We start from the raw sequence: 17,372 nt of genomic DNA on the forward strand, positions 1-17,372 counted from the left end.
AGGCACTAGAATGAAGCATTCTGGAAACTGTTTAGAGAGTGATGACAGCTCTATACAAATCTGTGCTCAGACAATATTCCTTTTTATTTTCTCTAGTCTTTTGTTTTTATAAGACACAGTTTCTCTGTGTGGTCCTGGCTGTCCTGGAACTTGGATTAAAGGCATGATGTGGCACCACACCTGGCCATTATTATTATTATTAGTCAAAAATTTCAGTCCACAGTTGGTTGAATCAAAAGACATTGAAACCACAGATAAGGCAGACAGACTATATTTATAAATACACATTTGTGATGTCCCCTCTAAATTGTGAGCACGGTTAGGCCCACAGCGGCCATTTTCCCTTCCACTGCGCAGCAATACCTTGCACATACCCGGTGATATGTGGCAAAAGGCTTCAGAAATGGCACTGTTGCTTCAACTCTTCTTTTTAACTTTGAAGCAACCAGGATCCTTGTCATAGCTACCAAATAAAAATGGTGTCAAGGCTGTAGATGTGTTCGATTCCCAGTACTTCATAAAGCAGGCATCATAGTGGCATAATCTTGCAACCCAACCCTTGGGAAACCCAAGGTCATCCATGGCTATATACTGAGTTTGAGGCCAGCCTGAGTTACATGAGACTGTGTTTAAAAACTGGAGTCAAGTCACCTTGTTTGATAAAGAAGGTATGGTTCTCCTATACTCCTCTGGGAAAACAGGCCCTTCTTTTGAAGTTGATGCAAACAAAACAAATGGCAATAACCTCTGTAAGATCAGCCATTGAGAAAGTACTCACGTGGGTTTAGAAGCCTCAGCTTGATCAGTCTGTAGTTTTTCTCCACCCTCTACCTCCATTGTGCAATATACAATGCGATTTGGAGCCAAGGATTTAAGGCCTTGCACTTCCATGATCACCACCTGAAAACAGAATCACATAAGATGGATTCAGTGCCAAAGTCAGAGGCAGCATTATTCACGGAAAGAGAAATACAGGAAGCTACAGTGGAAGCCAACAGAGAAGCCATGACTTCTGCTGGGCTTTACCAGTTACTCAGGGGCCTTCTAGGGAGAATGTGGAGAATGTGTAGCCTCCTATTGCCTTCCTGACGGAACAATGTGACTCATTTATCCACTCCACTGTAGTGTGAAGCCAGTGAGAAGCCTAGCACACGTGAGGTAAGCATCACATCTGAGCTAGACCCTCAGTCCCTGCTTCCTGCATCCACCTTTCCCACCCTCTTTCCTCCTCCTCCTCCTTTTTTTTTTCTAGATAGGGTTTCTCTGTGTAGTTTTGGATCTTGTCCTGGAACTCACTCTGTAGACCAGGCTGGGCTTGAACTCACAGATAGGCTCCCGCCTCTGCCTCCCCGAGTGCTGGGTGGGATTAAAGGTGTGTGCCACCACTGTCCAGCCTCCCTCCTTCCTTCTTTCTTCTGCTCCTTTTCCCTTTTTATCTGTCTCTCTCCTCATGTCTGTTTCTCTCTTCTTACCTCCTTCCTTTCTCCTGTCTCTCTCCTCCTTATTTTATTTCCTCCTCTCTTTCTTGACAGGGTCTCACTTAATTGTTCAGGCTGATCTTACACTTGCTGTGTAGCCCAGGCCTTGAACTTGGAATTCTGCTCCTCTGCTGCAACAGCTAGGATTATAGGTCTGGCTCAGGTATTGCCCTACCAGGCTCAGCAAGATTTGCTAATTCAGATGCTCTCAGGGTCAGACAGGTCAGGTGAACCAGGCTACTTTTTTCATGTTGAGCAAAGAGGAAGAAAAGGCCTTGTCCCCTTTTCTTTAAAAATATTCTAGCTTTTGAGGTCAGCACCTGGTAGAAACAGTTTGTGCATTAGCTCTTCTTTTGATAGCAAGATAGGCAATAGTGAAGAACCAAGAATCAGCCAGTGTCACCCCCAGCTTCAGGGCCACAGCTGGGGCAGGAAGCAATGGAGTAAATGGCAACCTGGAGAGCACAGGCTCAATCCACAGGGGGCACTGCCACTTGTCTGTCCCCAGTTCAGTGACCAGATACTCTGCTTTGTCCTGCTAGAAAAGAGAATTTTCCATCAGAATCATGATCATAAATTTGATTTTGAAATGCCGACAATCTGAATAGATGGGAACAAACTGTGCCGACTCTTATGTATATTACTTTCATAGTTATTTATGATCGTTGCCTGGCAAGGCTGTTGAATTCAAGCCCCTATATATGTGTGGCTGTACCGTCTCTGTTTTAGCCTAAACTCACTGACAACTTCTGGGATTTCTTATCCCCACATTCAGTCACCTGTTATGCTGATAGGAATGTGATGGTACACTCTGCCATGACAGCAAGGGAAAGAGAATCAGAACAAAAGGACCCACAGTGAGAAGCATCCAGGGAAAATCATCCTTTCTACAAAAGGGGTAACAGCATTACAGAGGGGAGAGAAGTGGGTACAGGAAAATGTCACATGCTCCTGAGAGGCTGTGTTCACATGGTAGCCCACAGTTAGCCCACGGTCTCTCAAGCAGGATGAATCTGGATCACTGGTTAACCCTATAAAGCAGACATGACCCTGCTCACCCCTCCTGAGTGTCTGGCTTTTTTTTTTTTTTGTCTATTTATTTTTCTTGTTTTACATATTGATCTCAGTTTCCTCTCCCTCCTTCCCTCCCCCTCTTCCTCCCTCCCATGCCCACCCCCCCCCCCACGACCCTCCTATCCCAGGCTTCTTCCTCTCATATGGTTTCTCTGGTGTTGTCGATGCCGGCAGGGGCCACACTCATTTAAAGAGCCCTGTGCAGCTTCTGGGTTGCTGGGAAATGATCTCACACTTAAGTTCCTTCTGGTTTTTGTCTTTTCAAATCTGCAAGGGCTTAGCTTTCTTTTTCTTTTTTTCTTTCTTCTTTTTCTTGAGAGTGTGTGTTGATGTTCACGTGGAAGTCAGAGGACAACCTCAGGTGTCTGGCTTTGCCTTCTACCTTGCTTGAGACAAGGTCCTTTGACCACTGTAGTGTACTACAGGGTATCTGGGTGCCAGCTCTGAGGAGTCCCCTGTCTGATGTAGGAGTGATGGGTACAGATGCTCACTATAGCTTCCAGACTTACATGGATACTACATGTCTGAATCTGGCCCTCATGCTTGTTTGGCAAGCACTTTCCCCACTGAACCATCATCTCTTTGGACCCACATCAGTGATTTTACCTGTGAAGTAGGGATATGACACATGCGTGTTACCTCATGTCTATATACTGGGGGAGAACCAGGAACATGACAGGATGTGGAATACGGATAGAAAGAGAACAATTTAGAATTTGAAAGATCTCACTTTACATTGGATTCACGTCAGGCTCTGTTTGCACATCTGCAAACAGCTCAAAGGCTCTTTGCAAAAAGTGTTCACACAGCAGCCTTCTGTAATTACCTGTTGCTTTTGCTGTAGCACTCACCCCCTTTCCCCTCACCCACATTCACAACACGGCATGCACTCTGGGCCTCCTTTCTACTCGCTGCAAACTGAGCCTGCTCTCCTTGTGTCTTCCAGGCATTCTGTTCTCTAATTACTTGAAATATGTCTTGCACCAATCTGCAAATTTGAATTGTAGCCTGCACTGCTGTGAAGACAGTCCTGTCTCCACCTGCTCTTGTTGCCTTCACTCACTGTACTCCCCAAACACATCCACGAATAGATGTGCAAAGGCTTTGGCTGGCAGTTTTACTATGGTGTGCCATTTAGTTTTCCAATTAGAAAGTGTGTGGGGACCCAAGGGCATTGCAGTCTGCACTCATGTTTAGAAGGCAAAGGCATTTGAGTCCTGCCTACATAGAGTACTGCCAAGGTCTTGCCTACACCTATATTTCAGACAATCAGCTGTTTAATATTGAGAACTAATAATGAATTAGAAAATTACATTCTTAAAAGCTTCATGAAAGTCAATAAAATACTTTTTTTCTTCTTCCATCTGCTGGAAGACATGAGGGAGTAGGGAATAAATTGCCACCTTTAATTGGCAATAATCAAATTCAAAGACACCTAAGCAACAGCATTCAGTACCTCAGGTGGCAGTACTTAAAGAAATTAAAAAAGAATGTTTCTGTGAGATTACACTGATGATTTTTTTCACACAAAGAGTTCTATATTTAATTAAGATCCATGTGGAAACACTGTAATGTGAAGAAGGGCTCTCTATCTGTGCTGAGCATAAAAAAATTTACCCACAGTTAACCCACAGCATTCTTAATGGCAGTTCATAAGATTATGTTAGTCTTTCCATATTCTAATTAAATGTAAAGAAAGCTGATCTATTCTCTTGATTGCCCTAAATCCATGACCACCAGGAAATTCTCATAGGATTGGCTATGATCTCCATCCTTCCCTCTTCCCTTTCTCCTTATTTCCCTCCCTCCATCCTCCTTCCCCGTTTTCTCTAGCACAAGAAAAGATTTTGAGCATTTTACCATGAATCAATAATAAATGTTTGAGGGAACAAACTATCACATGTGTATGATTTTATGTTAGTTTTATAAATGTGTGTGTGTGTGCGTGAGTGCGTTTTGAGTGCTATTGAATTTTGATAAGTTGTACGTGGTTCTCTAACTTTGAAGTACAGACTAACTGGAACAGGTCTGTCATCCCAGTTATTCTGGAGGCTGAGGCACTAGACACTAGTTCAAAGCCTGACAGGCCTATACAGTGAATCTAAAGCCAGCCTGGACAACTTAGGGGGACCTTCAAAATAAAAGGTAAAGACTAGCCATACAATAGTGCAGTAGCAAAGGCCTTGTTGAGAACACACAAAGCCTATGTTTAGTCCTGAGTATGGCAAATCAAATAGCCCCTGTGCTCAAACAGCAGTATATCCCAGGCTCTCTTGTTTCCTCACAGCTTTCCTGACGCATATTTCATGTGCTGTACAGTTCTCCCACTCTGGGTATACAGCTCTATGACTGTTTAATTTGCTTACCAAGTTGTGAGGCAATCATCTTAAATAGGCTTTGGGTCACACATATCAGCAATACACCATATGTATACCTATGTCTACCTTCTACCTTAAATAACATCCTACTAACCTCTCTAATCCTATAGATTATCCTTCAGGATGTTGGATATTAGTGGGGTTAATACTACATGTCAGGCATTGCATCTGAATTCTTGAACTAAATATAATATTTATGATGTTCATCCATATCAATGTGTGTTTCAGTGAGTGTTCTTTTTACTTACTGAATTAAGGGTGATACTATTTTTGGCTATTATGACTATGTTTCTAAACATAGTTGTGGGGACATGTGTTTTCAGTTCTATTGGGTGGTATCTGAGCATAGAATTACTAGATAACATTATGGTTGTATATTGAACTTTTTGAGAAAATGCTACCTTAATTTCTAAAGTGGCTGTGCCATTTTGTCCCTATAGACTTGGGTTAAGTGGAATTCAGAAGTACTCCACTGAGAGCTCAATCAGTTTCCCAGTGAAATTTGATGCTTGTGGATGAGACTCATGCAATAGGAAAATATGAAGAGCCAGTTTATAAAGAGACATTATAGAGGAATACTCTGACATGCAGAGTACTTCTCTGCCTTAGCCTGGGCAGATTCTCACTTTGGAGGCTGAAATAACCTAAACCAAAACACTCTCAAGGGAATCTTCCATACAGCCACCAGGAAAGATGATGGGAAAAGAAATCTACAACTCATTCCAGTGGTGCTAGATTATCCCTCTCAACATAGGTTTATAAAAATGTAATCTTTCCTGAATCCTTGAGTATTTTAAGACAGGGAAAAGTATTTCAAAATTACATTTGGCAGGTGGCTCTTTGGATTGCACTTCGTTCCTTAGGAGAAATGTGGCTCCTGGCAAAGGGGATGGTATACTTGCTGACCAGGCGACATATCCTAGCAAGCTGTTATTTTAATAGCGTTCTAGGTCCTACTTAGGAAAGCAAGTTGGCTGTTATGTTGTTTAGGACACAGGTTTCCTTAGCTGGCTTACCACACTAGTACACTTTCAGGGATTTGAGGCTTTTTACCTCCAAAGAGAAGGACAGCAAGACATCTGACTTGGACAGCTGGTTCTCACTCTCCTCGCCCATGTCAATGATGGAAGCGTTGTGACTGCGTTTGAGTTTCTGCAGCTTGAACTCTCCACCCTTGGACACCGGCATGCTCTCCAAGTTTGCCATGAGCAGGTTGACAGAGGATTTCAGCTCTTCAATGTACATATTCTCCATTTCTTTGGATACAAACTTAGGAAATTTACGTTCCTTGCAAAAGAGAGGGAAAAGGGTAATCAGACCCAACTTACATAGGAAGTTTACACATCAGAGTTCCACTTATGATAAACCATTAATGAATTTGCCCTGGTGCTATATAAATATATTAGGAAAATATTCCATCTAAATGTGGAGAACACAGAGATAAACATCTAGTAAGAAAGAGGAAAATGCTTGATTACAGTCCCCCCCACCCCCTGTTTTCTCCAGAAAATTTGATTTGAACAATGCTTTTTCAAATCCAGTCTCAGTTCCCACAATTTTTTTCTTCTTTGTCAAAACACAGTCAACTTGTTTTTAAGTTCAGAAACAAAGTACACTCTATTTCTGGAACTCGGTAGAGATATTTTTCATAGAAATAATTTAAAAATAGCCCATTTGAAATGTTTCAACCATAGCCTGTGGCTATTTCTAAGAATACTTACTATTTTCAGGAAAAAATTGAAAACAACGAAGAAAGACATGGCTACAGTTATTCAGGAAAGGAGCAGGGTAGCTGAACATCAAAACTGACCACTGCCATTCTCCCTCCTGGCTCACAGCTTCAGGTGGCAGGCAAGAGACTGGACCATGCTGCTTTCTTGTCTGCTTGGACCTGCAAGTTGCCTGAGTGCCTTTAATAGTCTCTGGACTGATGACTTTATCCAATAGCTATTTCCAAGCTGGAACACGAAATTGTCCTGTAAACCCTACTCTATAGTCTACTGATGGGATGAGTGGCAAGCCAAATCGGTTTGGATTTCTTTTTATTTTATGAGTTATAAAGGAATCTAATTTAGACTGGTCTAAACAACTCAAGGACCTGATTGGCTTAACAATGTCTTGGTTTTCAGAGTCTGGTGTGGTGGTACTCTTGATTGCTAACATGGTGGGATTGAGGATCTCTGTGGCAACAAATCTCTGGGCACATGGTGTGTGTGTGTGTGTGTGTGGGGGGGTGTTTCTGGCTTAGGTTAATTGAAGACCTATCTATTTCATGAGTGAGTATCTGGGACTGATTAGACAGGAAAAAGTGACTATTAACATTCACTGTTCTCAATGAAAAGATGTGGATTCCTTCCAGACTAATGTGGTTTGATCACGCCAGACCACCTGAAACAGAGTACAAGCTGATCCTACATTCCAAACAGCTGGACAAAACAGCCCTACAGACTACAGCTAGGATATCTGAATCTTCTTTGATTCCCCCAAGACAGCGCCCCTTATCAGCAGGAAGTAGTTTGGAAAGAACGACGCCCAAATTCCCAAATATTGTGTATAAATGTTTGTTTTCATTTAATTGGACTTTGCTATATAAAAATGGAACCAGCCACCTCTTATCCCAGCTGCTAGGCCTTCCCCACCAATGGACCCCACTCTCAAAATATGAACCAAAAGATCCTTTCCTTCATTAACTTGATTCTGGTCAGATATTTGATCTTATGAACAGGAAAATTAACTGGTAAATCAAAATTGATTCCATGCTCTGTCTCAAAACATTGCTAAAGATCTAGATATCATGCATTATATAACATTATTTATGGAGATAATAAATATATTGTCTTTATGAGAGATTAAGGACTTCATCTCAGGAGTCCTACTTAAAGTCTGACTTATTGGACTACTCTGAAGTGATGTCTATGCACATAATCCACACTCTTGGTGTGAGTTTATTTTCCTTCTACATGGCTGGGACAGAGCTTGATTTAGAGTACATGGAACATGAATTGATTTGATAATTCTGTGTGACAAGGTATAAGATGTCTATTTCACAGATACTCAACTCATAGTCAACTACCTAATTCTGCTGAGTGATCAGCAATCAGGCAGATTCACTGTCTTAAGCAACTGACTTGAGAAGCATCCAGAATGCAATGGGACATCATCAATGAAAGTGAAACAAGACAACCGTTTCACTGAGCGCTGGCTGCCATTGAAGCAGTTCAATGATGAGTAAGACATTCCACAAAAAAGAGAAGGACAAGTCCCAGAGAAAGGGGGATGATGGGAGATGTCATTCTGTACATGTTTCTCTTATTGGTTAATGAATAAAGCACCGTTGGCAAATAGGAAGGCAAGATGGGCAGGACTAGGAGACAAGGAGGATTCTGGAAGATGTAGGAGAGGACAGTCAAAATGTAGGGACTTGGGAGGAAGAGGTCCAGACCCTCTCTCTAGTAAGATAAGACCACATAGGTAGAAATACTTTGATTGATAGAAATGGGTTAATATTGAAGACAGAGCTAGTCAATAAGAAATTCTAGTAACAGGCCAACAGCTTTATAATACAACATCTCTGCATCTCGTGTGTGTTATTTGGGGCTGACATGGCTGTGGAACAAGGCTGGTGGGAAAACTGCTTGTAACACGGGGATAAAGAAAAGTAGGAATAGAGGAAGTCTCACAGGAAGGAGAAACCACAAGAGAAGCAGAGAAGCTGTCAAGAACCATGGAAATGAAGCTTGACTTCTACTTGTTTTTTAATTCCCACATGGCCTCGTATTCCCTCTTGAATGTCAGTTCTTAGGTATTGTGATTTAAACAGAAAAATGTCTTCCATAGGGTCATGTGTTTGAACCCTTGATTCCCAGCTGGTGTTTGGGAAGCATATGGAACCACTAAGAGGTGGAGTTTTGCTTGAGGAACAGAGCACTGGGGGGGTTGATGTGAGATAATGCTGTTGTTCCCTGTAAAGGATTGTCACTCATATTGGTTTAATAAAACACTGATTGGCCAGTAGCCAGGCAGGAAGTATAGGTGGTGCTACCAGACTTGGAGAATTCTGGGAAGAACAAAGGCAGAGATGCAGTCCCCAACTAGATACAGAGGAAGCAAGATGAAAATGCCTTACTGAGAAAAGGTACCAAGGCACGTGGCTAAATACAGATAAGAATTATGGGTTAATTTAAGCTGTAAAATCTTATTAGTAATAAGTCTGAGCAATAGGCCAAATAGTTTATAATTAATATAAGACTCTGTGTTTATTTGGGATTGAGTGGCTGCCAGACCAGGGGGACAGAAATGTCCACCTGCATGTGGTGGGTTGTGAGGTTCTATAGTCTGGTCCCACTTGTTGTTGTCTCTCAGTATCCTGAATGTAAATGCAATGCCATCAATTAATGTCCTGATCCTGCCTGTGGCTATGTCTTCCTGCCATAATGGATTTTACCCCTCTGGAACTATAAGCTAAAATAAGCCCTTTCTCCTTTAAGCTATATTTTGTCAAAATTATTTTTATCACAGGAAAAGAAGTGAAATGAATATACCTGAGAATCATTTTTTCCTTCAATAATTCTCTTTAGCCAAGAGTTGGCCAGAAGAGAATTTTATTCTTGCCAGTGTATAAATTTTACTCAAATACATGCTGATATTCCTACAAAGCTTGGTGAGTGATGCCTTTGGGCTGTGCCAGTGTCTCCCCTATCTAGAGGGAGTTTCTGAAGAGCTAGTGTCCTTTTCTTCTTGTTCCTGGTTACTCTCAGACTTTTTGTCTTCTTCCACATTCAGCTGCAACACTCCTCAATGTTGGACATCAACTTTCTGGGCATCAGTTTTTGACGTGGCTAGCTGTGTGTGAAACACACATAGTTACACACAATTCTATTGTGAAAGCTAATCTTCAGTATGATTACATTTATGATGAGACATCTAGAGATTGACTACATCTCAAGGGCACAGCCCTTATGAACTCGATGATTGCCTTTGAAAGAAGCCCCAGATAATGTGATTGCTCTTTCTTCCATGTGACAACACGATGAAAAGATAACTGTAGAGACCAAGGAGGGGGCAGAGAACTTGCTGCTTCCTTGACTTTGATCTATCCATATTCTGGAACATTTCTAGTGTTCCTTTCTAGACCAGCATGAATACGATACATAGTTATTATCAATGAATTATCTATGAAATATATTTGCTTGGTAAATGTGTTTCCTTCTGGGCTATAAATCAGGACCATACCATTTTGACATCCCACTAAAAATCTTGATATCCAGCATAGTGTTTAACGTTTAGTAAGCATTTAGTACACATGAATTGAGTGACTGGGTCAATGGTTTGTCAAAAAGTCTATATGAAATATTTACTTAGCTGTGAGGGGAAGTGAGGTGATCATGAATTAAGTTTTGGAAGAACGTTGGGGTTGTGCTTTTCCATGGCAAATGAGTACAAGTGTCTCAAACCTACTCAGCAACCTCAGAGTTTTAGTTCCTTTGGGAACCTCTGCATCCTTCCTGCCTAAGGGTTGTACTCACACTGTGTGGTCCTTTCTAAGCACATTGTGGGTGGATGTGAGAGCAGCAGGGTGGAAATGCAGTCATGGTATTGACAGAACTCAGTGGTGAGTCAATGTGAGAGGCTCCCCAAAGCCCAGTATCTCTAAAACTTCCATACAGCACTTAAACTTCCACATTCTTAAACTCCATCAGGAGACAACAGGGATCCTTAAAACTGGGACAAACTTGCTGCGGAGCCTTGAAGGCAGGGAGACTCAAGTGCTGGGCCAGTCTGACTTAGAAAAACAAATAAACCGGTGAACACTGTGCCTGTCACTAGGACAATTCTGGTGGGAGATTACCATTTTCCCGGGGCTTCACAGTAATTGGGAAAAGATGAATACAGAGACATCAATGTAAACATTTCAATAGACCTGCAAGAGATGTGAATGCTTCAGGGAGAGATAGTGGGACTTCATAAAGGAGGGACATTTGGCTAAGGGTCTGACCAATGAGGGAAAGTTTATGTTGAGGTTGAGTTAGCTGAGAACAGAGCAGCTGGCACTGTCTCCTTCCTGTGGAAGATATAGACAACCATGAATCCAAGAAGATTTAGATACCCAAATACAGTCCACACAGCGTTTCCTCGTTTTCTCTAAAAATGCTCCTTCTGGAGGTTGAAGAGTATCAAGGTAGGTTGACTGATGGTGTGAGTAATTCCTGTATCACAAAAAGGCTAACAAACGGCAAAGTTTAGATGCGAGGAGCTTAAAATACAATATTCTGACCTATTACCTTTATCTTCATTTTAAAGTCAAAATGTTAGTATACATGGGATATTTGAAGGGGAAGTTGGTAAATAGGATTTTGCATTTTTATTCCCAGCTGCTGTCTTTCCCAAGTAGATGCATTTATGAAATAGTTTGTCTTTGGCTGGACAGCCTTGAGAGGGTTCATCAAGTCTGGACTCTTTGGTCACATACTTCCTTGGGACATAAGGCTCTCTCTCTCTCTCTCTCTCTCTCTCTCTCTCTCTCTCTCTCTGTGTGTGTGTGTGTGTGTGTGTATGGTGTATATGCTTGCATGCATGATGTATCTGTGTGGGTTCAAGTGGGTGCAGGCACACATGTAGTAGTTTTCAGACAACCTTGGGTGCTGGTCTTCACTTTCTCCCTTTTTTTTGAAGTAGGGTCTCTTTGTTATTAACTACCATTGCTTCCAGTTTAGCTGGTTCATGAGTTTCTGCAGTTTCTCCTGTCCCCACCTCCCTCCCGGCTTGCTATAAGAAGTTTGAAACAGACAGGCATGCTCTACCACACTTGTTTTTATGTGTGTTGTGGTCCTCATATCCTCATATTTGTGAAAATGCTACTGAGCCATCTTCCCAGCCCACTTCATTCCTTTAGTCCTTCTGTCTTGACATATTGGAAGAAGACCAAGTGAATGATTGCAGACCTCACTATTCTGTTGCAGATTTATATCTCACCCAATTTTACATGAGAACACTGGAAACCCCAAAGAATGATCACTCTTCCCAGAAGTTGGACAGTTTCAAATGACATCATAAAAAGAGCTTCATAAAGATGAAGCCTGCAAGGGAAAATGAGGCCATTTTTTTTTCCTTCTCTGAGCACTTGAACCTTGAGAAGAAATAGCTTCCTGTCAATCTAGGCTGTGATTCCTGAGGAAATTTTCAGTGGCAGGCTCATTACAAACACTCTTCAAAGCTGTAACTGTTCTCAGATAAGAAAAGTATAGTTGCCCTTTTCCATTGTCCCCTTTCTAGGCATAAAAATGGCAACAAGAGTTTTTCATTCATATTGCATCATGAAAGACAGTATGTGGGTGTGATGGAGTCCTTCAAAGAAAATTTCTGTTGACCTGACAATACTGTTCTGTGAGGGCAGTCACCAAGGTTAACCATGTCCAGCCACACTAGTAGAATATTGAACCATCTCTAAAGTTAGCATCTGTAAGCACTATAAGACCCTCCAACCATTGGCTTTTCCTTCTGTTTATTCAGAAAGAATGAATGGGTTCTGTGTTGAAGCTGACAAGGCCATTATCACTGAAAGAGGTGCCCAAAGGCTCAGATGACATCCTTAAGTGATCAGGAGCAAGATGACACAAAGACACTTTAGACAGAGGAGCTCACCAACAGTCTTGCAACTATTTTATTCAGCTCCCCAATACTTCCTGGGCCCCCCTCCTGTTTCTGATGCTGTGATTTCAATGGGAAGTGAGGTGTCAGCTGGGGTGGTGATGATCATAGGAACACTTGCCACAAAGTCTCCTATTAGATAATATGGAGTACACAAAATTATAGATAAATCCAAAGAAGGCATCAGGAACCTTAACTAGCATACATTAACAAAATGAACTCAACTCTGCATCCTGGGTTGATACTTGATGTCTTTGTGATGTTTTCCAACTAGCTGGGGTTTGCTTTCAGATTTGAAATGTAGAAAATATAACAAATCCCATAGAGGTCCCATGAAAAGCAAAAGACATTAAGAAACATGGGTACTTACTGATCACTGCTTCAGTCTCATCTGTCTGTCTCCCTCTCTCCACACACATACCAAGTGCTATGCTGCCACCATCACTAGAAGAATTACTAGTGAAAGCAACAATGGCTGCCGTAAATGTAGTCAGGTTAGCTCACATTTACAGCATTCTTTGTACTCCTCACTGGTCACATGATGTACTTCTTGTAATCCTTCCTAGCAACCTAGTGAGACAATGGCTACTATTTCTCTCCATCTTCCTGAAAGCAAGTGAGAAGGAGAGCTATGGCAGTTATAAGTGGAGCTTGGTATAAAACCCAGGAGACTGGCCCCAAAGACCCTGGAAGCTATAATGAGCAGGTCTATCTGGTCCCAAAGTCAGCAGAGTGAGAGCTGAGGTGCTGTGGTGACACCCCACTGCATGAGCACCCTGTGTCATTTTATTTTTCAACTTTTGATCGGCAGAGGTTGTTTATAGGCAACTCCTCCACAGCAGTGGCTGCTCCTCCATTTCCTAATCAACATGCACTGTGTGGGGTAAAGTGCAGTGATGAGGAGGGGTAGGTAGGTACACCAGCTGAAAGAAAGACTATCTTGGCAGGGGCTTGTCACAATCAGCATAGAAGATGCTAGGAGCGTTCTGGAGTCAGGGATAGTTTTCAGAGTCAGTTCCTTTCCATATTTGCCCTCATCTTTTCAACTGCCCTAAAGTGATGCATTCCCTTCCTTTTTTGCATTCCTTCCACTTGGAATGGCTTCAGGGTATCTGTTGAGCACTTAAGTATTTTCCTCAGACTCAGCGTTTCCTTGGTTTTCACTGCCTGATACAGGTGACGGTTAGATCTGCCTACATGCATCTATTCAGGCAATCATGTGACTGCACTACTGTGCACTACACATTTGTGATGCCACATAACACAAGGTGAGTGCCAAGTGCATCATTAGCTCGCAAGCTGAGACTCTCTCATAGTCTTCTGATGGGAGACCTCCATTGCCCTTTGATGCATAGCAATGTGTAGACCAAACTTTGCTGTCAGGGAAACATTTGGATATTATTCTTAACTGATACTTATAACAGGTCCAGGTATAAGACAGAGATTTTGCTTTGCTCTGTACAGAGTAGAGCTTCAAAAAAGAATTCCATCAAATTAAACTAGATATGTAGCTGAGGATAGCTTTGAACTTCTGATTGTGTTGCCTTCACCTCCAGAAATCTGGGATTGCAGGCATGTACCATCATGCCCTACTTATGAACTACTGGGGACTGAAATCAGGTTTCATCCATGCTAGGCCAGCATATTACTGACTGAGCATCATCTCCAACCCCATACTGACACATGTAAATGATGGCTTGAGAATGACTGGTGTTTTTGCTTTTCACCATTGGTAGCTGATATCACAACACTCTACTGTGGGTGTTATACAACCAGATGGACAGTTGTGGAGTTTCACCCCCAAATATGGTCAGAAGAGCTGGCAAGTATCACAGCTGAGCTATTGCCACAGGCTGCCTGCTTAAGCCCTAAAGTCAACTTCTGATCACTATTTAATACTTTAGACTTCATTTCTAGGTGAAATGTGGGAGTCCTTTCATATCAGTGTGAGAGGATTTGGGGAAAATGTTTGAAGAGGGATTAAAAAGTCTTTTATATGAGATGAAAAAAATGTGTTAAGATCTCTGACTCGAGTCTTTGAGGGAATGTAAGTGGTGCTTGGCAAAGCCACACCTGGCTTGTGTTCTGGAGCAGCTCCATCCTCAGATATTTCTGGATGCTGGTGTGACTGAATTTACAGTTCACCATTTAGGGCATGGCCATTGGCTGACTCACTCTTGCCTTCCTTCTGTCTCAAGCAGAGAGGACACACACATGCTGACTGTTGATACATCTGATGGTGAGAATGTTTCCAGAAGAAACAGCAGGGGCTGTACAGTCCCATTTTCAGAGTCCAAATAGCATATTGGAGAGCATTCTGAATCCCAGGAGAGAGTTCTACCTATCGTGGCTACTTCCCTTGTGCATCTATGTAAACTGAAGGGGATGCAGAAACATCAATGAAGATGGAGAGCTATTTGCTGGAATGGTGGCTGTCAGGGAGAGAGGAAGGTGGGGGTAGGTCCTCCTGTCCTGTCCTGGAGGCTTCTCCTGCTTCTCTGAAGACAGAACTTTTCTTCTTTTTGCTTTCTACAATTACTAGAATTAGAATTATTGCAATTCCAAGGACTGCTTGTAACAGGTCTAAGTGACAGCCAATGTGAAATCTCAAAGTCAGTGCCTAGAACATTAAATAAAGGGCTCATTAGCAGACATAGAAGAAAACTTGAAGGAAAGGTTTATTGGATCCTCAGACTTGGGTCAGAAGGGAAATGAATACCTGAATTTGAGAAGTAACTCAGAAAAGCTAGAAAGCAAATTAGTCAAGAATACAGTTTTTAATCAGAGTAACCTTAGTTATATCTTCTGATGCCACTGTGCTGAAAGAGAACTACCTTGTCCACAGGTACTGAGAGCATTTGAGGATTATCATGTGAAAAAAGTGTAAGACAGTGGTGAGTAGTAAACACTACACCAAGGGTAGTTAATGATACCAGGCATATCTGGGACCACCTCACCCTAAGGGCACATTACCAGCACCCATGTGTCCAGTGAGGCCCTTGTTTTTATTCCTCAGTGAGCTGGTTGACTGTATTAGGGTCAACTTTGAACCAACTTGGGCCAATCCTAGGCTTAATGCTGTGAGTCTGAAGGAGTTAAGGAGACAAGGAGAAAGGAAAAGGATCTGGAGAGGTAGATGAGGGACTGATGGCTTCCCTTTGGTATATTTAGAAGCTGTGGGATAGACAGCCATCCCATCTGGGGATCCAGGACACCTGGCTTATATGGGGAAGAATGGATAACCAATGTGACACAGATACAGAAGACAGAGTCCTGTCCCTCCTTGTCCTCTTGCCAGAGGTCTGGCTATTCTTCTTGGTTCTTGCACTTATCCTTTCTTTCACATGAGCTTTCTTTAGTTCATGCCTCTAAGTTGCAGTTAGAAGTATTCAACCAATCTCATAAATCCATCACAGGAGACAGCAGAGTGGATTGAATATGATGGGTGGATTGGTACCCGGCAGCAACTGTTTGTAACATATACAGGAACTGACCTTCAGCCATAAGGGTTGAACTGCACATCCTCACTAAAATTCACTGTGATGTCCATAACAGATAAAAATAGAAAACCAGGGCATGTCAAAGGAAGATAAGTAGAAGTACATACTTTTAAGATTGTCAAGAGCTAGCTGGTATGCAACTTCTTCATATTTATTTAATGTGGTAGACCCAACTATTTTGAGGGAAAAGTCATCACACAATTAAAACTCAGACATTCCTAGAATCACACACGCAGACATTGACACTATTCCTTGGTATCACAATGGATTCCCTGACTGCCTTTTTCTGTGCATTTATTCCTCCAGTGTTTCTCTGTAGACATCTTTCTACCAACATCATCATCTTTAGCCTGCTGCCCCAGTATCCAAGAAAGGGCATCATTAGTTTAGTTTGTATCAGATATCATTTATGAGTCCATTAGTCATGTCCAGGGAAGGCTTAGAGTCATGTTTAGTTCCGCTTGAATGAAGGAGTCATTCTAGATCAGTTGAGTTTAGATCTGTGACTAAAGCTCAGTGGTAGAGCGAAGAAGGTCAGGACCAAGTGAGCTATGACAGGGGTGATAATGGCAGGAAAGAGCATTCCAGAAGATGATAGACAGCTTCTAGGAGAACAGATAATAGAAAATGAGAAGACACCACATTGGAACCCTTCAGGCCTGTAACATTTTGGAGACCCTGCATGTAAGTCTGAACTGACTCTATTCTTAGTAAATAAGGACCAGAAGTCATTTGAATTGCCTGGTTCATTTTCTAAGGAAGCTTAGTTTAAAGTTGTTACTATTTCCCTTGGATGGAAATATTTACCATGTAGCCTGGGGAGAGATAATATTTCCCTCCAGAGATAAGCATATTGACTTAAAGTAATCAACTCCTAATCTACAGTTTTGAAAAGTTAAAATTAGTCTAACATTAGAGTCTAACATTAGCTTTTTGAATTATAATATTTAGCAAAAAAAAAAAAAACCTCCCCAAAACAAATTAAGTTGTATGAACTATTTATGAGGAGGTGATAGTTATCTGAGGCAGGCAAATGCTCCAGACAGCCTCACTTTTCCAGAAAATCTACTAAAGAAGACTCTGAGTTTACAGAAGAGGGAAATTCTAAAACCTAGTGTTGTTTACTCCCTCCATGGGAAGCAGATTTCAAAACACAAGAGCCTCCCACACTACTTTTAGCCAAACCCATAGCTACACATTATGTACAGCCACCAGACTGATGTTGACTATAAACTTTAAAGGTACTCAAAAAATAAGATGCCAAACATTTCAGTAAAATGGACCCTAAACAGAGG

General features: G+C 41.8%; 1 protein-coding gene across 12 annotated transcripts in view; it reads right to left on the bottom strand.

The window, feature by feature from the left end:
• Positions 1–17,372, bottom strand: part of Cadps (calcium dependent secretion activator) — a 439,844-nt gene that overhangs the window by 230,184 nt on the left and 192,288 nt on the right. For all 12 annotated transcript variants that reach the window (XM_051206877.1, XM_051206873.1, XM_051206871.1 and 9 more), the window contains exons 5-6: positions 5,984–6,217; positions 779–900 (exon numbers count right to left, since the gene is read on the bottom strand). In XM_051206877.1, the coding sequence (XP_051062834.1) occupies positions 779–900; positions 5,984–6,217 (356 nt within the window). The remainder of the gene's footprint in view (positions 1–778; positions 901–5,983; positions 6,218–17,372) is intronic.

Source organism: Phodopus roborovskii, unplaced genomic scaffold (genome assembly GCF_943737965.1).
Source record: "Phodopus roborovskii unplaced genomic scaffold, PHOROB, whole genome shotgun sequence".
Classification (NCBI taxonomy): Eukaryota; Metazoa; Chordata; class Mammalia; order Rodentia; family Cricetidae; genus Phodopus; species Phodopus roborovskii.